Source organism: Canis aureus, chromosome 6, assembly GCF_053574225.1.
Source record: "Canis aureus isolate CA01 chromosome 6, VMU_Caureus_v.1.0, whole genome shotgun sequence".
Lineage (NCBI taxonomy): Eukaryota > Metazoa > Chordata > Mammalia > Carnivora > Canidae > Canis > Canis aureus.
This window is the reverse complement of record NC_135616.1, coordinates 36,441,168-36,464,643: the sequence shown is the minus strand read 5'-3', so window position 1 is coordinate 36,464,643 and position 23,476 is coordinate 36,441,168. Positions and strand designations below refer to the sequence as shown.

The window sequence follows — 23,476 nt, the reverse complement described above, 5'->3', positions numbered from 1 at the left end:
TCTCAGGTACTTCCTGTGCACGCTTCCCATGCCTAGCCCTTTATTGTATCACTTCATTTAATAACCTTAACAAATCCGGGATGGTGGGTGATAACCTATTGTTATGTTCATTATCTAGATGCAGCTCAGAGGTCAAGTGAGCTGTCTGAGGTCCCATAGTTAGGAGGTGCCTGAACCTGGTCTGGGGCCCAGCTCCTCTCCTGGCTCCAGAATCCACGCACTTCACCACTTTCCTGTACGACATCCCCGGCAATCACCCCTCTCAGCACCGGTCCTGTATGTGTTCCTTCTGTGGGGGAGGCTTGCCCTGCTTGGGAGCCACCCGGTTCCCCTCCAGCTAAACACAGGAAACCCAGCTCTGCAGAATGAACCTGGTTTTTACTTCACATTTAAGTGACTATTTGCCCTGTTGGGGGCATCAAAGACCTCTTTGGGAAGCTGATGAAGCTTCCGATTCTCCTCAAGAAATCCCATGGGTGGACAGACAGGGGATTTTTGCCTATAATTCAGAGAGTTCCTGAGTTCCCTTGGGGTTGGTGGCTCAGTCGACAAGGTTGATGAGGAGGATGCAGGCTTGGGATTGGCTGGTCCGAAGGTGGAAGGCACGCTTGCCAGAGAGCAGTTGGCTATCTCTGGGAATGAGCAAGCCTCCAGAGGTTGGCATGGAAAGGGCCGTGCCCGGACTCGGCACCTGCGGGGGCAGGAAGGGGTGTTTGGGAACGCTGCCACGTGGCCCAGCCTGGCCCCTTTCACATGCTCTTCTGTCCTCCACTCCCAAAGGGTGAAGCAGTCAGAGCTGTTCGACAGATGGAAGAGCCTGCAGATGTGCCGATGGGCGATGAATATCTCTGAGGCCAACCAGTTCAAGTATGTGTGACCTGTCTGCCCTCCCCCAGCCCTTTCACTGGTGCTGTTCTCCTGCCTGCCACCCCGTCCTGTGGGGCCCAGCCCTGGGCTCACCTTCCCCGGAGCTGGCCCTGGCTGGGCTTTGGGCTCTGGGCAGTGGGGCTCAGTGCACAGGTAGAGGGGGCACCTTGCTGGCTGCCGGCCCTTTGTCCTCACAGCAGCCCTGCAGTGCAGGGCCAGTGGGGACACCATCTCCATCACGGGCCCGTGCTTGGCTCCGGGTGTCTGGTGTTTAAGGCATGCTGGGCATCTTCAAGGGCCTCAGCCTGTTGCCGCCCCCCTCACTACACACATGAGGCCTGCTGCAGATTTGTTTCCAATTGCTTTTCTAACCCAAAGTGTAGATTATAAACTTCCAGAGAGGCAAGAGCTGTAGCTTAAGGCTGCCCTGTTTGTGAGAGCTAAGCAGCTGGCAGATGTCCACAAATCCCTCCTGGTTGGTGTGAACCAGAGGGTTCGCGCCGTCGCTGAACCTCTGTGAGCTCACGGTATTATGTTTGTGCAGATAGACCTCACTGACCAGGATCGATGGGATCCCAGGAGTCTGTGTATAAATCGGGTGCAGGCAAGTCAGGCTGTAGTTCACATGTACCGAGGAGCCAACAGCATGTGGGGATCCTACCTGGGAGGCTGTGAAAAGCCAATGACCCTAAGTCTTCTGTCTTTTCCTTATAAGTCATTTGTCCCAGTTTGCTGCAGTTCCAGGCCAGGTCTGGAGACCGTGAAGTAGTTTTAAGGGGCACATTTTTAGACATGTGGTTGTGACAACCTCTGAGGAGTAGGTGCCCGCAGCCATGAAACCAGAGGCCTCTATGAGGCTGGCTGAGACCCAACAGGACTGTGCGGAGACCCCATCCCTCCATCCTAAAAGTTGAACATGAACCTGAGCTCAGTGCTTGGAGACAGGTCCAAGATCTGTAGCAAGTGACACCCCAGATCCACTGCTTAGCCTGGGGTGTCGCCGTGGGCACTGCATGGGCAGACGCCTCCTGGGGCTGGGTGAGGCCTGAGCATACTGGCTGCACGGTTCATAAACACCCAGCACACACGAGGTCAGTGACATGTAAAGAGATGTTGTTGGGGCTGAGAGCCTAGTGGGATTCACATATCTAAGGATATAATGAAGCGATGGAAGATGATGTAGCAGGAGAAAAACAAGGATAAAGGTGGGAGTCTTCAGCAGGACCTGCCAGCACTACCCAGGGAAGAGGCTCTAGAGGAGCTGAGACCCTTCTGAGGGTGGGGGTGGGGGTGGGGGTGGGGGGGTAGTTTCAGGTGTAGCAAAAGGAGATGACATCAGGTCTTGCTAGACTCTAAATGGAAAAACCTTCAAGGCTGGTAGGTTGCTTCCCTTTGCTCTTGTTACAAGCTCACTGAACCACGATGAGATCCTTAATTCAGGTTTGTAAGAACCAGGCACAGTGCAATGGGGTGGGGTGGTAGGGCTGTGCTAGAAGACAGATGTGAGCTTCCCCCCCCTACTGCCTACAAATAGACACATGGGCATTCTGGTTTATATATCAGTCACTCGTGAACCTGGTTAATGGGAGTCAGTCTCCCCTCCCTCTCACCCCCCCACCCCCCATGGAGTTCTCTCCAGCAGACAGATAAGATTGAGTTTCTAGACCAACAAAGCTAAATGGGCCAATACTGACCCGAGGCCTCTGGCCCTAACTTTGGGAAGCCTTAGTCACATTCCGAAACTCAACACACCATAGGAAGACCTCTCTCTGTGACCAGCAGCCAGCTGAGCTTCCCCAGTAAAATCCCTGCAAGAAAGTCATGAAAATAATATATTATCACCTCCCTGGCGTTGGCAGCCCAGAGTCACAGAATTACAGAGGGTCAGAGGTGGATGAGCTAAGGCTGCATTCTGTAGACCAGGAAGCCAAGGTCCAGCCTGGGGAAGACACCTGCCCAGGGACCCACTGCAGCCGGGGGCACAGCAGAATCTAGAACCCAGGCCTCTTGACACCAGATCAGCAACCCCGAGTTTCCATCCCAGACCTTGGATGGGAACTTTCCAGAAAACTCCTCAAATTCAAAGGTCCTGGTGCGAGCAGCAGCTTGCCTGTGTTGTGAGGCCCAGCCCTGGGCAGCCCAGGTGGAGGGCGTCAGCCCCCAGGGCAGGGGAGGGCAGGGCCCAGTCCTCAACCTCTCACTGGGCCTCAGAGATGGAGTGACCAGGTCGAGCAGTGGCCACAGCGAGGGACGCCTCCACCTCCTCTGGCCTGGCCGACTCCCAGCTCGGCCTCAGCAGCCACCTTCTCCCTAGGAGGAAGAAGATTGGGTGTTATTTTTTACTTGTCAAGACTGCTTGCATCATCTGAGCTCTAACCCTTCTGTACCTTGTGTTTGAGGTTTGTGAGTGAAAACCACGGGGCTGCTGCTTTTCTTTCTTTTTTTGTCTGTCTTCTTTCTTTCTTTCTTTCTTTCTTTCTTTCTTTCTTTCTTTCTTTCTTTCTTTCTTTCTTTCTTTCTTTCTCCTTCCTTCTTCCCTTCCTTCCTTCCTTCCTTCCTTCCCTTCTCTCTCTTTCTTTCTCTTTATTTTCTCTTTCTCTCTCTCTTTCTCTCTCTTTCTTTCTTTCTTTCTTTCTTTCTTTCTTCTTTCTTTCTCCTTTCCTTTCCTTTCCTTTCCTTTCCTTTCCTTTCCTTTCCTTTCCTTTCCTTTCCTTTCCTTTCCTTTCCTTTCCTTTCTTTCCTTTCCTTCTTTTTTCTTTTCAATAGTGAGCTCCTGAAAACCTGTTGGAATCAATGAGACTCCTCTTTTTGCAGGAAGTGGTCCAGCACCAGCCCACCAACCCACTTCCTAACACCACCCCCAAGACACTTCTCAGGGACCGAAATTGCACACTTCTGCTGACCGTTTTGTCTCAGGTTTTTGACCCCATGGCACAGGGTAAACGCCTTGTTTACAGTCTGATAGGAGGGGCCAGGTACCTAAGGATGAGCTCGGTATCCCCAGATTGCCATCAAGGCTGGATCAACAGCACCTCTAGCAAGTAGTAGAATGCTTAGTGGATTTCAATGAGCGCCTGAGTGAGGCAGGATTTAGCCCACAATTGGGAGCCAGAGAAGCGGGGTCCCTGCCGTCAAGAGCTTCAGGCAGGGAGGGGGTTGGTAGGTGACTACGCGGATGGTGTCCAGCCTGTGCTCCGGGACTTCGGAGACCAGTGATGCTGGGGGGCGGGGGCTGGGCAGCTGGGAGCTCCCAGGGAGGAAGGCCCAGGCATTGGGAGGGTGTTGAAGGAGAGGGCACGAGCAGAGGTGTGGGAGTGGGGAGTGAGTGCAGGAAGGGGTAGGGGGGTGAGAACAGTGCTCCCTGGTCATCCCCAGGGGCCTCATTCCACGACCCTTCTGTTCTTCCAGGAGCTTTGCTCTGCCCCGTGTCACTTGTCTGTCCTGCTCTGTTTCCTGCCTGGCAGGTCCACTCTGTCCCGGTGCTGCAATGCCCCCTCCTTCCTCTTCACCACTCAGAAGAACACGCCCCTGGGGACCAAGCTCAAGTATGAAGTGGACACCAGCGGCATCTACCATATCAACCAGGAGATCTTCCGCATGTTTCCCAAGGTGCTGCTTCGGGCAGGGCGGGCTAGGCGGGGCCCGGGGCCACCCCACGCAGCCCTACGTGGCCGTGCCCGGGTAGAGTGGTGGCATCACTGTGCCATGCCCTCTGCACCCACTGTCCTGGCTCCGGTTGGCCCAGTGGATAGACTGTGTGGGCACGGTGAATGCCAACTGGCCACTGTCTGAGTGACATTGGCAAGAGAGTGGTTATCAAATGCTGGTTATTGCGTTGCTGCGGAGGACATCCTGAAGCTACCTGGGAGAGTGATTAGGCATTTGTCCCCCACTGGAGGCAGGCACAGCAGCAGCAAAAAGATTCATGCAAAGGCTGTGTGCACAAGAAATCACAAACCAGCAGAAAGCAAAGCAAGAATGATTGATCTCACATTGGATGACCTTGGATGGCATCTTCCAAGGCCTCTCCTCCCTGTCCATGACCCTGGAGTTTGGTCTAGGAAAAGCTTTGGCTGTTTTTTATTTTATTTATTTATTTTTTAGAAGATTTTATTTATTTATTCACGAGGGACACAGAGAGAGAGGTGAGACACAGGCAGAGGGAGAAGCAGGCTCCATGCAGGGAACCCGAGGCGGGACTCAATCCCGGGACCTGAGCCGAAGGCAGACACTCAACCCCTGAGCCACCCAGGCACCCAGTTTGGCTGTTTGTAACAGAAAATCTAAGTTAAACAAGATCAATGTTAATTGTCCTTCTTCCACATAAGAAAAGTCTGGAGGCAAGCTGTTCGTTCAGGGCTGGCATGGTGGCTCCCTGGTCCCGGGTATGTGGTCCCCTGAGTCACCGAAGCTGCAGCACTCTCCTGCACTCCCCTGTGGCCTGATCATGGCATCAGACTCCCAGAGAAGGGGCCTGGGGACCTGCGTGGTCAGCCCACTCTGATGAGGACAAAGATTCCACGGGAGGGATGCATAACCACATCCTGGGGAGCACGGGGCCCAGGGCAGACCTTACTGGGTCCAGTGTATAGACAGCCTGGGTAGGGGGTGTGTTCAGGCCTTTCTGGAAGAAATTTAAGGGCCCACACTTCCCTGCTCCCACGAGAATGCTTGTGACACACACAGCCCAGGGTACTTGCCCGGAGGGCCCTGGGTGAGATGGGGTCCCATGGGGGCAGCAGGTAGGAGCCGAAGGTGGAGAGGCGCCACACTTACCCTCCCACGTCACAGTGCTGCAGGGTGACTGATATAAGCCCCCTCTACAATGTGGGGCTTTCAAGGCCTGGAGTGGGAAGCCGGTGACAGTGGGTGGGATTGCGTGTCATGCCGGCTGTGCCCAAGGGTGACACACGGCTCGGTTATGACATATGGCTCCAGGGAGGGCCATGAGTAGAGACCTCCGAGGCTCAGGGAGCTGCAGCGGGGTTGCCAAATGTTCTCTGGAAAGGGCAGGAGAGTAAACATTTTAAGCTTTGCAGGCCATCTGGTCCCTGTCAGAGCCATCCACCTTTGCGGTCACAGCACACAGCAGCCACCGGCCTTCGCAAACAGCACTCTGGTTCCCATTAGACACTGACACGGGAGCCTCACGTGACTTATCCGTGTCACAAAATCTTCCTCCTTTGATTGCCTCCCCCCCACCCCCACCGCCCAACCATTTGAAAATATAAAATCCATGCTTTGCCCGTGAGCTGCACAGAAACGCGCAGAAGGTCTGATGTGGCCCTCGGGCCGTGATTAGCCACCCCCCCCACATTAGAGCTTGTGGCATAGAAATATTCCCTCAGAAGTATTTCTTGGGGTTTGCATGAAATACAGCTTCTCGGTCTCCTGCCTCCGCCCTAGAGAGATTCTGATTCCATGGTTCTGGGATGGAGCCCAGCGATTTCTATTTCCAGAAAGTACTCCAGGTTGTTTTTGATGTGCAGAAGTTTGGGAAACACTGACATAGAACATGAAGGCCTTTGAGGATGTCTCCAAAGATAACTTTGGGTTTTTTCCTTTTTCTGGTAAAAGTCAAGCAGTGCAGTTTCTCCCACTGGCTCTAGCATACCCGTGTTTCCCCTCCTGGCCCCTGGGCCTGTCCCTCTAGGGAAAATGGGCCCCATTGCCACAGGCTGACAGGGTACCTCCCACAGATCTAGTCTTCCCGGGGTCTGAGGTGCTGTGATTATCCATGCCCCAGCTAGCAGGTGGCCCCACCAGAAGGCCGAAGTGCCGACAGGCTGCTGGCATCCAGGGCGGGCTGGCTGGTGTGAGCTGGGAGGGGAACTACCCAGCAGGCTCCTGGGCCAAGGGAGCTTTGTGGCCCGATGACAGTAACAGGACTGGGTCCTCTTGCCAAGATATCTCTGGGCAAGCACAGCCCTGGGTAGGCTTTTTATTCACACCAATGGTTCTTAACCAGGGAGACATTTGGCAGTGTTTGGAAATGTTTGGGTTCATGAGTGAAGGATACCCTTGACCTCTAGTGGGGAGAAGCCAGGGATGCTGCTAGCCATCCTACAGTGCGTGGGGCAGCAGCCCCCACAACAAGGAGTGATCCAGTCCAAGATGTCAACAAGTGTCCAGCTGAGAAACTCTGTCCTACACGGTCACATTGAAAAGCATGACACACTCACATGTTATTATCCTCATTTTGCAGATGGAAAAACCGAGTTGCTGAGAACTCAGAACACTTGTCCCTGGTTCCTTCACCTTCTTATGGGGCAAAACCAGGGCTGACCTTGGTCTTTGCCCAATCCTGGTTGGCCCTGGATTTTCCGGGTTTGACTCAAGCAAAGTCCTGCATCCTAGGCAAGCTCCCTGGTTCTGGGCTAACTGGGGTGGTTGGTCACCCCACTCGTGACTCAGGCCTCTGCTTCTGCCCCATGCCATGCATGTGGCTGCTGGGGTCCCATCTGCCTCAGGTTACTCAGGAGGCGATTATGACCTAGAGCAGGGATGTAGCAGAATCAGGACTCTTAACCCTCAATCCAGCATTTGCTTTTTCCTGCAAACTTGCCTGTGGTCCCCTGGAGGGCACGCCCCAGGAGCCTTGTGGGCATTCAGCACCCATACCAGGGTAACCCCATACCAGGGGAACCCAGCAGTCAGGGTGTGCCAAGGTCAAAGTGCTATGAGATGATCACTCCTGGGGTCACTTGGGGTAAGTCCTGGGCTCTCCTGCACTCAGGGCTCTTCCTCTGCCGAGATTTGAGGAGTTGCAGGCTCTCACTGCACCCTGCTGCTCCCTCAGCCCTTGGTCTTCTGTCCCTGCTGCTGCCAAGTCCTGGCATCTGTCCCAGTCCATATGACCCTTGTGTTCCAGGCCTGTGTCCTCCCTCTGTACCCTGCCCAGAGCTGAAAGGGGTGAGGGCCAGGTATGGGCCCCGGGTGGTCCTGGCCCCATCTCTGCTGCTGTCATCCCCCAGCACATTTGCATTAACTCATAAAACATGCATATTGGAAGCTACAGAGAAGATGAGCTGCCAAACACTGGGCAAACCAAAGGCAAGCAGGATGAGCCATAACCTATACTCCCTTCTTTCTGGAAGCCTGAGGCATCCCACGGCTTATTAAAAAAGGCTATGAGGCCTGGCTTCTCTTCCAGTTCATTCGTAATCACCAGTGAGACTGAGAACAAGTGTCCTGACCTCTCTTCTTGTCTGCAAAGTGGAACAACCACTCTTCCCGCACGTTCTCCGTGAGGCTGGCTCACAGAGGTGGCCATGGGTACAGTGGAGAGGGCAGCAGAAGGCAGGGCAAAGGAGTTGTCTCTGACCCCTGTGCTCCCGTCTCCCCCAGGACATGCCCTACTACCGGTCCCAGTTTAAGAAGTGTGCAGTGGTGGGCAATGGAGGCATCCTAAAGAACAGCCGCTGTGGGAGAGAGATCAACAGTGCTGACTTTGTCTTCCGGTAAGAGAATTGCCCATGGCGCTCCTGCACTGTGCCCTTCCCTCTGGTGGCGTCCTACCCCCGTGCCCTCATGCTCTCCTTCAGCCTATCGGTCCCCTCTCCCCACCCCTGCACACCTTTACACTTTGGTTTTCTCCTTTCCTTCCCCAGCCCTGTCCCTTGGGGCCGGTGGCTGAACCTGCCGGGGCCTGGGTCTCTACATCTGCAGAATGGGAGGTGCATAAGGAGCATGGCAGATATGATGGCACTGAAGACCCCCAGGGGATGTGTGCATCTGCTGCTGAGGCCATCTGGGCGGCCACCTCCCTGGTTGGGTTCTACTCTTCCAGAAGCTGGGCTTGGAACCAGGGCAGCCTTGTGGCTCACCCCAATGCTGGCTTTAAGCTAGAGACTGGTCCTTGTATTTCTTCTTCCATAGAGAGATCCCCCTCTTATCTCTTTGGTGATATGTGTTGAGCCTGGATAAAGATGATGGGTCAGAAATAAAAGCTTAAAGCAAAGGGATTGGGGTCGAGGCTGTGGTGGGGTCTCACGGGTCATGGATCTGTAATCAATGTGCCACTCAGGGTGGGAGGGGGAAGGAGTTAAACCTGCCTCTCTGAGCACAGGCTACCAAGAATCCACCCGCTGGCTGCCTCTGCATCCCTCTGCCCCGTATGAGCACCATCTCGTCCTTCCCCACACCCTCACTCTGCCCGCTCTTCAGCTCCATCTAAAATGAGTGAGCACATGCGGCTGGGCCACCTTGTCTCTTCTGCAGGTGCAACCTACCCCCCATCTCAGAGAAGTACACCATGGATGTGGGGGTGAAGACGGATGTGGTCACTGTGAACCCCAGCATCATCACAGAGAGGTCAGTGACCCTCCAAACTCATGTTGTTCAATATAGCAGTTGTTAGTGTCACATGTGGCTACGGGCCCCGGGAAATGTGGCTGTCCAGATTGACGTGTGCTGTCTGTAGCGTCAGACACACACCTGATTGTCAAAGACTTACCATGCAAAAGAGGATGACCCATTGGTCATCAATTGCATATATTGATTGCATGTAGAAATCATAGTATTTTGGGGTATGTCAAGTTAAATAAAACATTGTGAGCATTAAATATAAGATGATAAAAATTAATTTCACCCATGTCTTTCTACTTATTTACATGTAGTCATTAGGACATTTAAAATGACATATGTGGCCTATATTGTATTTTCCTTGGACAGCACCAGTACTAGACAGTCTTCACGTAGATGGGCCATAAAGCTTTCCAGTGGTGATGGGGCAGGCAGCTCCCCATGCTGGTATGTCCCTGCAGCTCTGGGAAGAGGCCTCCTACAAAGATCTCAGGACCTACCCAGTTCCCCTCCTGGGGTCCATGTGTCTGGGAGGCCTCGGGGAAGGGTGCTATTGGGTTAAAATTCCAACCAGAGGCATCATCACACCATCCAGGTCAGGCTGGGGGTGGAAGGGAAAACAGTCCAGAGACCAGAGGCTGGGGAGTTGGTAAATCAGGTGCAATGGCCAGCAGCACGTACTGAGTCAGCAAAGTAAAAGAGCATCAGAGAGGAGAGAGATGAGCCCACCAGGGGTGGGGGGTGGGGTGGGGGGGAGCTCTTTAATGTGAAGAAAAAGGTAAGTGAGGGCTGTGGGGCAGGAGGGCAAAGAGGACACGTGGGCTCATTTGTCGTACTTCACTGGGGATCTTGGGAAAGAAAGTACAGGTGAACGCCCTGAGGACTCCAGGGAGAGCCTCTGCTTCCTCTCCACTTCCCCACCAAGCCCACCCTGGGGCACCCTCGTCCTTTGGGGTGAAGCGTGGCCCTCCCTACACTGTTGTCCCTTTGAGCTCCGCACACAAATAGAGCAGCGGCTGGGAGAGGCAGGGCGTTCATCTTCGGAGGTGAGTGACAGGGTGGGGAGCGGGATGGGCCTCTCCGCAGGCCCGGGGTGCTGGGTGGGGGCAGCAGGGGCTCCCGGGCCCAGGCCTGGGGACCTGGCCCCCAACCGTCTCGCTCTGGCCTCCGCCCAGGTTCCACAAGTTGGAGAAGTGGCGGCGGCCCTTCTACCGGGTGCTGCAGGTGTACGAGAACGCGTCGGTGCTGCTGCCCGCCTTCTACAACACGCGCAACACCGACGTGTCCATCCGCGTCAAGTACGTGCTGGACGACTTCGAGTCGCCACAGGCCGTGTACTACTTCCACCCGCAGTACCTGGTCAACGTGTCGCGCTACTGGCTCAGCCTGGGGGTGCGCGCCAAGCGCATCAGCACCGGCCTCATCTTGGCCACCGCGGCGCTCGAGCTCTGCGAGGAGGTGCACCTGTTCGGCTTCTGGGCCTTCCCCATGAACCCCTCGGGCCTCTACATCACCCACCACTACTACGACAACGTCAAGCCCCGCCCCGGCTTCCACGCCATGCCCTCCGAGATCTTCAACTTCCTGCACCTGCACAGCCGGGGCATCCTGCGCGTGCACACAGGCACCTGCAGCTGCTGCTGAGGGCGGCGCACGCTGGCCCGCCACTGGCCACCCCCGGGCGAGCAGAAACGCGCTCCTCCTCTTCTTCCTCTCCTTCCTGCGCCGGGCAGTGTGGGGGGCGCCTGGCCTTCGGGCTGTCACTACCTCGGGGCGTTCAGCTTCCTGTTTGGGTGGGTGGGCCAGGAGGCAGGGATGGGGAGGCCCCGGGTAGAATCGGCTCTGTGCTAAGCATCCTGGCCTCGGCTGGCAGGGGCAGGGGTGTCCCCGTGTCCCCACCCTGCCCACTGGGAGCATGCTGCTGAGCCAAGCCTCAAGATGGGGCCTTGGGGGTTGCAAGTGACTAAAGCACATTTGCACTTAATTTTAGCATTCGGGAAAGCACACACTGTAGTGGCCTTGCCACTGCTGAGGGAAGGCCCTGAAGGACAGAAAAGAGGGAGACTGAACATGTGAGCACGGTCAAGATTTGGCTTCCTGAGTTTTATCCAAGGCCCCAGCCGTGATTTGCTATCTAGAACCTCTGAGCTTACAGATCTACCCAGCAGCCGGACCTTCCCATGAAGACAGATACAGTGGCTTAGGGAGGTCCAGGGTTTAATCAAGGTCACTCCAGCTGATGTAAGTCCCTTAAGTGACACCATGAGATGTAATGCAAGCCCCGTGTCTTAGCATCTTCGCCTCAACACTGTCAACTGAGAGCCACGCTCTTTCACACGCATCCTCAGACACACACACACAGTCTCGGCACCTCCAAGTCCAATCCTGTGTCTGATCCTCCTAATGACAAGGACCAGCCATTTGCACGAAGGTTTTCAGGTCAATGGTATTGACTTAATCTGTGCTTCGCAATATGCTTCCTCTCCAGTCTCCTTATTTTCAGCTCTATTTTAACCAGGAGTTATTTATAAGATCCCTTCCTCTTTCTGTTCCCGAATCCTGCGGAATCCTGCTGCATTGTGTTCCTGCGCTGAAACTGTAGGCTCCAGGCTGGAAAGCGCTGAGATGTGACTGATGAGCTTCGCAGATGGAAGTGCCTCACGGCCTCCAACACCAGCATCACTGAGGGTTCCACTGTGAAGGCAGGACTTCCCGCATCATGCAACCTGGTGGCCTCCCCACCCATGGACCCCCGGAGCCTGTGCTTTGGGAATTTAACTGTGCCTGGGCTGAAAGGAGTTAGCATGGCATTTCGCCTCTGAAGTTCACTGTCTTTGCTTCCCCCATGCTGTCTGGGCCATCAGTGTGGTCCTGCCTGATAGACACCCACGGAGACTTGCCTTAGAACCTAGCTTCGGGGAATGTTAGTTCTGGAGGACCTCAGGCCCCTCCTGCCTTTTCTCAGAAGCCTATTCTGCTTGGGTCTGGGGGTGGGCTTGGGAAGACAGGATGACCAATAAAGGCAGAGTCACTGTCCTCTTGGGGTGGAGGGCATACCCCAGCCCAGCCCAAGGAGGGCAAGGAGCTGTGGGTTGTCAGCTGGGAGTGGGGAGCACAATCTGGTGACTGCATTTTATAGGCAGAGCAGCAGGCCCAGCCAGGGAGAGACAGAGGAGAGCATGGGCTCAGCCCTGGGCCTCCAGGCTGCTGGTCCAGGGCTCCTTTCTTGGCTAATTCCTTGGTTTGGACTTGTGTTTCCTGGAGGGTATGCTCCATGCATAACCCTGTTCTGGAGGCTGACCTTCCACCTTTGTTCTGAGCCCTGGTCCTTACTGGGCAAGCCTTGGGCTGCTTGTCTGTAGAGCAGGGAAGTAGCCAGTGAGACAAACTAGACCCTAGTGAGCCATACGCTGGGAAAAGCTGTGTGAGCCTGGGGATGACCAGGCTTTCTTGGGGTCTGTCTGTCCCTCCCAAGGAAGATACTTCTGGGGAAGGTTCCAGTTAGCTGAGGTTTCCATCTGCATGTTTGTGGTTAATTGAGCCCAGTTCTTGAAACCGTGGAATGTCAGAACTGTGAGGCTTCTAGAGACCATTTTGTCTCATTTAAGGAGACAGACCTAGAAGGAGGGGTGACCTACTGAACAGAGCCCCTGGGTGACACTTCTGTTCCAAGTGTTTTGGGGGCAGGAGCCGTGGCAATCAGACATCAGGATTCCCACTGCTTGGGGGTGCCGTGGGTTGGTGTCTGCCCCAGCAGGGCCCTTGTAGGAGCGGGGGATAGAACCTCATGATTCACTCCATAGAGGAGTCGGGACTCATGGTCCCATTTCTGCCTGTGGGTATTAGGGCAAGTCTCTTCTCTCCCCACAGGCCTATTGCCTCATCTTTACAACTAGAGGCTTACGAAAGATCTCTAGGGTCTTTACAACCTCTAATTTGTTTTTGGAGGCATCCTTGATATACAGATCTGAGCCACAAGTAGTGTTTACTATTATAACAGCTAACATTCAGTGTGCTCTCATTCCACGTCAGGCCCAGCACATTTCTTTGCAATTATCTCCTGTGGTCCTCACAAGACCCCCTTAGGTAAGGAGGCTCCTACTGGAGGCTCACAGTGATCTAGTGACTTGCCCATGGTCAGGCACCCAATGGAGGAGATCGCACCCAGGTTTGTGGAACCCCAAAGCCTATGCTCGTCTGTCTCAGCTGCTTCTCAGCCAGTGTCATGAGGGCTGGAACAAGAGGGATCCTGATGGAGGTGCCTCTGCAGGGTGTTAACTGGGCCCTGCTCCAGGAACAAATGCTCTGGGAGGCTGTCCTGGGTCCGGGAGGCAGTCTCTGCTTGGAGGTGTCCCCCACCCGCATCCACTGTAGCAACACTCACCCACCCGTGGTAGAATGGGTGCCACTCCAGCCCTGCAGGGAGCTGAGATCATCTCTACATCTTGTAGGTGAGGGGAGATGCCCAGAAAGCATACATGTTAGGTGACAACATGTTGAGTGACTTGCCCAAGTCCCATGGCCAGCGAGTGCCTCAGTTGGGACTCATCCACTCTCCTGACTTCCAGGCCATGCTTGTTCTCCTGCAGTCGGTGTTTGTGGGAAAAAAATTGTGTTCAAAGGCTCCAAGGGATGTGGGCCTTGACTCAGGAAGCCCCCCTGCTCTGTTCCCTGCTCCTCCAACTCCGTACCATGGGGTAATGCAGACTACCAGTTAAATTCTCATTTGAGGGAAATCGATTTCCCACAAATAAAACAACCCTCATGTCTTCTCTGTGCTAAACTCACTGCTCCAGGGTTAAAAGACAGCAAAAACAAGTAAATGACTCAGTGCTTAGCCAAGCAGAACGGAAGGTGGCTCAAGGTCAGATGCAGCCTGTGAAACTCAGCAGCAAAGCTGCTGGGGCGACTCTGCTGGCTGGTCACCTGGTGCTGCAGAGAGCAGAGAGCCCCCAGCCCTGCACTCTGCTGAGTGGGGGGAGCCAGCGGGGGCAGCGCTTCTTTTTGGTTGAGGGAGGGCACAGGGCTGGCTTCAGCTGGGCCCTCAACAAGTAATTACTGAGCACTTACTTTGTGCCAGGCATTGTGTTGGGTGCCAGGGACCAACCATCAAATCATAGCCTGTGCCCTCCCCAGAGGGTGTCCAGACGCGGAGTCCAGAGCCCACATGCTGCACAGGAGCTGTGCAGGGAGTTGGCAAGTCTGCACTCCAGGACAGTTACCAGGGGAAGAGGACAGGGCCTACCGGAGTTAAGCTGGAATTCTGAAGGTTGGTGATGGCCAAAGCAGTGGCCGCTCCTCAGGCCTCATCCTTGACGTTCACGTGACATGTGATGGGGGTAGTGGTGGTGGCTTCACCATCCTTTTGAGGCCTCTCTTCCTTTGTTGCCTAACAAACCACTCTCCCCTGACTCCTTCTGTCTCTGAATGCTCCTTCTCAGGCCCCTTTGTTGATTCACCTCCTGTGAGGCTTCTTCAGGGCTCTCTTCTCTCAGCAGGCGTGCTCCTGCAGAAATCTCACCTCCTCACACCCCCTGTCCTGTCCCTGTGTCTCAGCCTCCTTACCTGCAAGCCAGGTCTCCCTTAGAGCATCAGAAGCACACTCACCACAGTCTCCTGGACGTCTGTACCTGCGCAGCATCTCCAATCTCATCGTGTCCTCAGCTGACATAGTTGAAAGGACAACCTGGCTTCAGGGTTCCCTCTTACCATGTACTAGCTGGGTGACCTCCAGGGAGCTGCCTTAAGTCCCTGGATCCTCTGATCCATTATTTGAGGAGTGAGGCCAAGACACCAGCCTCTCTAGCTGTGGCAAAGGTCAAGTGAAATAGGGTCTTACAATGTCTAGCACAGAACCCGGCATAAACTAGACACTCAGCACCGGTCCCTCTGCCTCCTCCCTTTCGCATCCCTCCACTGGTGAATGGCTTTCCTGCACTTTCCCCAGAAACTGGGTCAACCTTGGCTCTTCCTTTTCTTTCACCTTCGATGTCAGCATAACTACTGGAGAACCACCCCCCATGATGCCTGCCATTCGGTGGCTGCTGCTGAGTGAGTGGTGATGTCTGGCTTGAAACTCAGACTAGGGACTTCAGTGCGAAAAGAGTGAAAGTGGAAATATGGCACACAACTCAACTTCTGCACTTTGTATAAACATGAGTATAAAATATAACCTGCCATTAAGCTAGCGACGAAAGAAATAATTGGGAATCTAAAACATTTATGAAATCCATTTTGGCCTGGATATGATCAGATATACTTTTTTCCCTATTTTTGATTGTGATAAAATGCACATAAAATTGACCACTTTAGCCATTTTTCAAGTATACAGTTCAGTAGTGCTAAGTGCATTCACATTGTTGTGCGACCAATCTCCACAACACTTTTCATGTTGCAGAACAAGCTCCGTACCCATCAGAGGAGAACTCCCATTCCCGCCCCCCCACCCCACCTCTGGCCCGCAGCACCCACCGCTCTGCTTTCAGCCTTTGTGAATTTGTTCTCAGTACCTCACATAAGTGGAATCATACAGTATCTGTCTTTTTGTGACTGGTTTATTTCTCACAGAAGCATTTAGGCAGGTACAAGCTGTTCTTCAATGATGTTAACTGTTTCCAGTGTCTCTGTAATAGAATTCTGATTTTCCTTTCCATCTGGAGCAGTTGTCCTGGGCCCTTGGTCTGTCCCTGGCTTCTGATGATCTTGGCGCCTTTGTGGAGGCTCGGCGTGGACCTGGTCTGCTTTGCTAGCAGGCCTCAGCTGTCCTGGCTACACAGCGTCCCGAGAGGCAGCAGCTCTGCCCATCTTTTTTCAAGTCTAGATATTTTCCCCTGCATAGTCTTTTATGTGAAGCCCCCCCACCTCCCGGCTTTTTTCATTTCAAAAAACAGTCGCTGATGTAGCTCTTGGCACAAAAGCCAGAAATCAGTGACTGTCTTTCTTTCCACTCGGGGGATGGTTCCCTTGGCAACTAAGTAACTCATTTCTTTCAACAAAATGACTTGCTCAGCTTTGGGGTAAAAGTTTTATTTCCTCTGAATTGTGGTTCTCAGCCTTGTGGGCGCATTAGAATCACCTGGGGATCTTCATAAAGTAACCCCTGTGCCATGTCCCAGCCCTCACAGAGAATCTGATATGATCGGCTTAGGGAGAGGGCCTCCTGTCTTTATTTTTAAAAATCTTACGTGATTCTATTGCATAGCGGTTAAGATTCATTGCCCTAAGGCAGAGAGGTTCCACCCTGGCTCTACTTTGGGGTCATCTGAGGAGCTTTGGGAAATACTTCTGCTGGGACCCCACCCGCCCCCAGATCCAGTTGGTCTGAGGTTTGACCGAGGTATTTCAAACTTTCCTGGTGATTCTAACATGTAGCCAGGGTTGGGAACCACTATTCTCGAGCAGCGGTTCTGGAACTTGAACCCTTGTCAGAGTCCGAGTCACCTGGAGCGCTCAGGGGCTCCTGGGCCTCCGCCCTGTGGTCTCTGACTTGGTGAGCTGGCTTGGGCCTTTCTCAGACAGCTCCCAAGTGATGGTGATGATGGTGACATGGTGACACTAGTCCCTGGCCACTAGAGGATCTTCTGACTAGCTGGACCCTGTTCTCCTGCATTCCCCACCCCCACCCCCCACCCCTGCATTGGGGGTTGGGAAAAGCTGATTGGAGCCTGAGGCTTCTTAAGGTACCAAATAGCTTTTCTTTTTTCGAACATTTTAAACACTGAAATAAACGTTAAGAAATATTTTTAAACCAAAGGTACATAGATATTTCTTCTCCCAGGTTAGAGGGCTCTGAGTGGGCCTGGATTAAGAATTTATTTGTGCCTGGGATTACCATACCATGCAGTTGTGATCAGAGCTAAGGGGTTGATGTCTCTGGAGTGTGGGACCACCAACCTGTGACCAGGGGAAGGTCATTCTGTGACCGGTGCTGGAAGGCGGATAGCATCGGTGGGCCACACTGCACTCTCTGGCACAGACCGTTCCTGGGCCCCAGGGAGTGTGTGTGTGTGTGTGTGTGTGTGTGTGTGTGTGTGTGTAGGGAAACTGGGTGCAGTGATCTGTCCCCACCCCCACCGCACCCACGGAAAACAAGTAGGAAGGTAGTGGTGAGAAGATGTGCTACAGAAATGGCCTGTGTGACCCAGGGAGTAGAGGTCCCTTCCTGCTGCATTACACTCTTCCTTTTCCACCTTCCTTTGGAAAAGGCTGCAGTTGAAACCAGCTATGTAGTGTCTGGATCCTGTCTCAGTCTCTCCTCCAATGGGTTGACACGTCCCCTTGCCCCTTCCCTCTGCAGATGCCCCCAATGGTGTGGTCCCAGTGAGAACTTGATCCAAATGGCAGGCAGCTCAGAATCCCACGATCAAGTGCAAAGTTTACTAGACCCCCCCTCCAGCCCTCCCCCCAACACCTGGGAGACTTGTTCATGGAGAATATGGTCCCTATCTTACCGAAATAAGGTCAAAACATACCTCACCTCCCAGGACCACTTACCCAAGCAAGCTCACTCAGCCCTTATATAGCTGTGGACTCAGATGAAGGAGAATTAATCTTGAGCCCCTGAAACAGATGCTAAAAAGCTCTGTTTGTTTAGGACCAAATATTGTGCTAACAGCAGATCCCTCATGGGGTTCACCTTAATTCTGAATTCAATTCTGGGGAACTTGATTCTGGCTTCTCCTAGGAAAGCGAGTTAAGAGAATGACAACAGCTACCTGGATCTAGCAAGAAGTGACAGCTAGCAGTAACGACATTACAAAGATCAAAACTGTACGTGTCAGAAAGCGCCAAGTGATCTGAGGCCATTTAGTGGAGGGGCAAATGCGTCGTCATGAAGCATTTTTTAGGTCTGCTCGCCTGTGGTGTCCTCAACCACATGGGGGTAGGGAAATGAGCCGAGCCGAGCCGTATACTATGTTTAAGAAGGAGGAGGAAGCAGTGCACCCATTTTGGAATTACTTCCCTCCCCGCAACACTTAAAACAGTCATAGAAATCTTGGTGCTTAAAAGGTTAGCCCTGCGTTATCTTGAGGTTCAGGCAGGGCCAATAGTTCATTATCTGATAGCATAGGATAAATGAGGTGGACAAACTCAGTCTTTTGGACTTAGGTGTCATTCCCTCTGATCTTTGCCACCCTTCAGAGCAGAGGAGGTGAGGAGGAAGGAGGAGACGCTGCACCGCTTCCACCTACCCTCCCCCTTGAGACTTGCAGCATGGCCCATGGTGGGGGCCAGGGCGAGGGCCAGGGTGTTCCTTTTCTGCACTTCTGCTTCCACCTCTGGTGTCTTTGCTGTGCTGGGACCAGGGCAGGTGCTGCCGGGACCCGAGCCTGGATTTATCTGTGAATTTGAGAATACGACTCCCCCCTCCCCACTGCCCCCCTGCACAGGTGAGCACTTCTGCTTTCCAAACACCTTCCTCACTCCTTTCTCACCAGGACTGGCTGTATTCCGAGAAGCTGGGGCAGTTAGGAGCCTCCCTACCTGACTGCGCCCCAAAAAGATGACGGTGGCATGCCCCAGGTCACATGGGATTTGTGGTGGAGTTCTGGTGCTGGGGGCCGGGAGGGAGGCAGCCGTGCTCTGCTCTTGCCTCTGGGGCTTATCTGCTTCCTTCTGTCTGAGGTTGTCAGGCTGATGGGCCTCGGGTCCAGGCCCAGGCCTCAGCCCCAGCCTCACTCCCTGCTGGGGGGCGGGGGGGTGGGGGAGACATCTTCTTTGGTGTTCGTTCCTCTCTAGGTCCCGAGCTCAGGGGCCCCAGAACCAGGACACTTGCTGGCTGTACCCAAGGGGGTGAGAGTGGAGGCAGTTTTGCTTGGCAGAGTCACCCAACACCCCCAGCCTGAGCAAAGTGGGATTGCTGACGGAGTTAGCTCAGAGCCAGGGACGCAGCCCCCAGTGCTGTGGCCATTGGGAGGAGGCTGCTGGGGTCCTGGGTGATGGGGGCCAACTCTCCTGTCCCCTTCTCCAGTGGGACCCTTGACTCACCGTGGCTGCCTTGGGAGTGTGTCCTTCTGCCCTGGTTGCTGGCCCTCCCTGGGGCTCTCTTGCCTGCACACATGTTTTAGGGATGCGACAGGGTCTTCCCTGTGGCCTGCAAATTTCCTTTCCAGACCCAACTGCCCTCCCGTCAGAAAGCCATAACTCTTCTTCGAAGCCGTATTGTTTGGGCTAAAATATATGCATCTATTGTATCTTTTTTTAAACAACACTTTATCTCAATGAGCGTCTGCTGGGCTGTTGAGTGTTACAGTTTGGGGTCCATCCCCGGCCACCTGGCTCCCCAGAGGAAGCCAGGACAGACCACGGAGGTGAACAGGGGAGCAGTGGAAACCCGTTGGCCGGCGGCCCGGTGCTCCCTGCCCCACAGCTGTGCGCGGCCTCAGCCAGGCTCCAGGTCCTTTCACAGGAAGCCCTGCCTCGTGGGTCCCGGGAAGGCCAAGGAGTCTGTCCCTGAGGGTTTGGTGGCACCAACTCAACCCTGAGCAGCCTCCTGCGCCGGAGGACGAACCGAGCCCCGTGTGCTCCTGGGCCCGGAGCCGCTCCTGCTCCCCTCTCTTGGGAGCCCAATCACGGGGCACTGGGCCGCACTGGGAAGGGAAGGGAGACCTGGGTGTCATTTGCTGGGACGTGGAGACACTCGGTGTGAGTGGCACTGGGATGTCGCTGGAACATAGCCCCCGGCCCTGGCTCTTTGGGTTGGCTCCTCAACTGCCCTGATCACCCTGGAGAGCACGGCCCTGTGGCCTCTGGGGTCCGGGAGCAGGGGCTCCAGCCCTCCCTTCTCTTCATTCAGCCCTGCTCAGGAGCAGGGATCACACACCCCTGCAGCACCCCGCCAGCCATGTGTGGCTGTCCCTGAGGGATTTGGGAGTGATGACTGATCTGTCCTCAGAGTATAATCAGGGTACTTTGTATCTGTCACTGTGCTTGAAAGGCCCTCCTTTTCCACCCAATAAAACCAGTCAGACAGTTCATCTAGCAAAGGCTCTTGCGCTGTGGCCCAGTGTGTGTGTGTGTGTGTGTGTGTGTGTGTGTGTGTGTGTGTGTTTGGGGGCTGGGTTCTTGCAGGCACAGCACCCTCCCCCCCACTCCGAGGAAGCTGCTGGCTCTTGCAAGGGGCTCACAGCCACCCTGGGCACAGGTTTGGGCCGTCCTCGGTGGGGTCCTTATGGGAAGACCTGTCTGCATCTGAGCCGGGGAGCAGGTGGCTCGCAAGAAGGGTGCAGAGACCAGATCCAGACCTACAGTCAGGTAGGAAGCTGAAGTGACACCCTACAGGGTGCAGGAGGATGTGGAGAGGGCACCGCAGGCTCGAGTCAGAGGAGGAAGAGTCCAGGCGAGCTGGAGGGCTGCCGGAGCAGGTGGTGTTTCAGCTGTGCCCCTACCTGGAAGCTATGCAGACCTACTTTTTTGAAGCAAGGTCGCCGTCAAGGTCTGGAGTCACATCAAAAGGCCTCTGAGCACTAATTATCTTCTTATAAAATTTTTAAAAAGATTCTTTCCATGCCAATCTCCATGAGTGTGTTTAAAATAGGATTTTATATACATATATATGTAAGACATATATACAGTTTTTAAAATTCATGCACAAACAGCCTGACCAGGGCTAGCCTGTAGAAAAGACTCCCCAGATCTGCAACTTGGGGAAGTCCAAAGTCCTCCCCATGCTTTCCCATTGGAGAAGACAACGTGCAGCCTCCCAGAGGCTGGCATTTTCACGGCCCCTCTGCCTTCAGACTCTAGCTCCTGAGCATGGTTTGGCTTTATATCCCTTAACCACTCAGGTACTAGATGCAGACCGTCAGTGATGGGATAATGCATCCCAGAGTGATACGGGAGGAGAGAAGAGGGATGGAAGCCATCTCTAAATGCGCAACCTCAAATGGAATGTTTGGCATCCCTGGGCTGACATGTCCTTGGCCAGCCAGCCTCCCCCTGTGGACACCCCAGGCAGCCCCAGCCTCAGCCTGTGGCTCCGGCCTCTCCTCTTCCTGACCCTTTCAGTGCCTCCCTGTCCCCAGCTCCCCAGCTCCCTCCAGCGGAGAACACAGCCCCATGCACTCTGCATTCAATCTCCTACAGAACCTGGATCTTAGCTCACCTTTGACCTTCCTCCCTCCCTCCCTCCCAACAAGGATGGATGCCACCTGCAAGATGTTTAAATGTTTCTTATTATGATGGCATAACACCAAACACTCAAGCAAGCAACTGTGGAATCTAAGGATGTGGTCTGAGGGTTAGCCCTGAGACCTGGGCACTGCATTCTAGTCTTGTCATCATAAGAAAAAAGAAAACTCTGAGGGTCAGGGAAGTAGGAGTTCAATATATATTTTTGACTGAATGAAGGGATGAATGTATCAATAAACTGGGGAACAGAAGTTGAATGTAGTTCATTTATTTCTTTAATAAACACTTAATGGAGGCTCGCGATCTGATTTCTTTTTAAGTACAAATCCCTCGGTGGCTCTGAGCAGAATGGATCAGACTGAGCAGGAAGGGTTGAAGGTGAGCTTTTTAAATATCCCCGGGAGCCTAAAGTGGCTATGGGAACTAACATTTTAGTGAAACAGGAAAACCAGCAACCTCACGCCACTGCATCAGTGGCCCTGCTTCCAGAATAGGAGATGGTTCATTTTGAGATAGCCGACTCACTGGTTGCCGCGGGTGAGAAACTGGGGATACGCGATGGTGGGGAGCCACAGGTGGGACCCAGACCTTTCAGGCCACACACTCAGGTTCCTCCTACTTACATGTGCTCTCTACACCCCACTCACCCCAACACACGCACACTTGTGATCGGCTCATTCATTGGTCACGTCTTGAGGGCCACACGCATGCTCTAGGGGGCACTGGGGAACACATGACTTCCTTGGAAGGGAGTGCGGGCTGGTGGGAGGGAGAGGGGCCAGGTATGTTGAATTACTGATCCCAGTTCTTCACCCCTTGCCATATCCACACCCTTAGCTATGAGATCTTAACGGCCCTTGCCTCTGGACTCGGCCACGTGTGTTGCTTTGCACAGCCGAAAGCTGCCATGCGAGTGGAGGGCTTCAGCGTGCCGGCAGCGTCAAGGTCACCCCACTTGCCCTTCCTCCACAGCCACGGAAAGAGCTTTCTGGCAGGGGCTGCTCCTTCAGCCTGGCCCTTGAGTGAACCCACACATAACAGAGCTTCCCCAGCCAAGTCCGGCCAGTCCTGTACCTTGATGCAGAGCTGCCAGCTGAGCCCAGGGTAAGCGAGTCACCCCAGCCAAGCTCCAGACATGTGAGAAATAATGCTTGCATTACCCAGGGTCTTTTTTATTTTTTATGGTTGCTCGTTACGTAGCAATAGCTGGCTGATACAGAAGTGCACGCCGCAGCTCTAACATCGGAGTGTATGGACTAAGGCCTGCAGAAGGAACACACCAGGGATGTGTGACCCCCCTGAAGGGAGAGGTGGGGTCCAATTACAGAGGGCCTCCAATGTCAGCTTGAAGCGCCAGGGTTCGTGTCAGGAACATTGGTGATTCCCTCAGCAGCCTTGCATCTGAGCGCCCTTCTAAAGTTTGAGGAGAGGACAGCTCCCAACATTAAGAGTTGAAATGCCAAATACTTTCCCAGCCACCTTTGCAGCAAGGTATAGGCCCATGACTTAGTCTCAGCCCATCAGACGCACAAGCCCCTGACTCTGAATTGGTGGAAGGCAGCGGAGTCTGTTCTGGCAAGGGGTGGCACGGGCAGGGGCGGCAGAGGCCAGTGCTGAACCTTGGTACAAACTGCCTCTCTAGGCCCAGTGCTGGGGACACTAGGGCCTCCCCAGATCAGGGCACTTCCAGGTGTCCCTTCTCGGGTGCAGCCTCCTAAGACCTCATGGGAAGTCCAAGAGATCTCCTGCCCCCAACACTGACTTTTTAAACAATCCTTTTTCTACTTAAACAAGCCAGTGTTCGTTCCTGTTGCATGCGATCCAGAGTCTCGGCTGACAAAATTTGTTTGCCCTGAGGTGTAAGTGAAGGCCAGACAGTGACATGACCAAAGGCAATCTTTAGGAGAATCCATTCAGCAGCAGGAGGATGCCCTTGAAGGGGAATGAGGCTGGGCAGTAAGGTCATTTCATGTGCATATGTAACGTGCAAATGTGCGCATGTATAAATGGCCCACGGGATAAACAGCCTCTTCTCGATAATCAGGGGTTTGTGATTCCCGTAATTACCATGTCTGCTCCTTGGGTTTTTATCAGTAGACAAGAAACTGATGGGAATCCAAGGATCAGCTTTACCCATGAGGGCGCATAACCACCCTGCACAGTTAAGCCTGGGGGA

The 23,476-nt window shown here is 53.9% G+C and overlaps 1 protein-coding gene across 3 annotated transcripts in view; it reads left to right on the top strand.

Moving 5' to 3' along the window:
- Positions 1–21,595, top strand: part of ST8SIA5 (ST8 alpha-N-acetyl-neuraminide alpha-2,8-sialyltransferase 5) — a 63,832-nt gene extending 42,237 nt beyond the window's left edge. For all 3 annotated transcript variants that reach the window (XM_077900685.1, XM_077900683.1, XM_077900684.1), the window contains 5 exons: positions 781–867; positions 4,332–4,476; positions 8,215–8,327; positions 9,088–9,180; positions 10,347–21,595. In XM_077900685.1, the coding sequence (XP_077756811.1) occupies positions 781–867; positions 4,332–4,476; positions 8,215–8,327; positions 9,088–9,180; positions 10,347–10,815 (907 nt within the window). In that variant the 3' untranslated portion in view covers positions 10,816–21,595. The remainder of the gene's footprint in view (positions 1–780; positions 868–4,331; positions 4,477–8,214; positions 8,328–9,087; positions 9,181–10,346) is intronic.
- Positions 21,596–23,476: the final 1,881 nt, after the last annotated feature.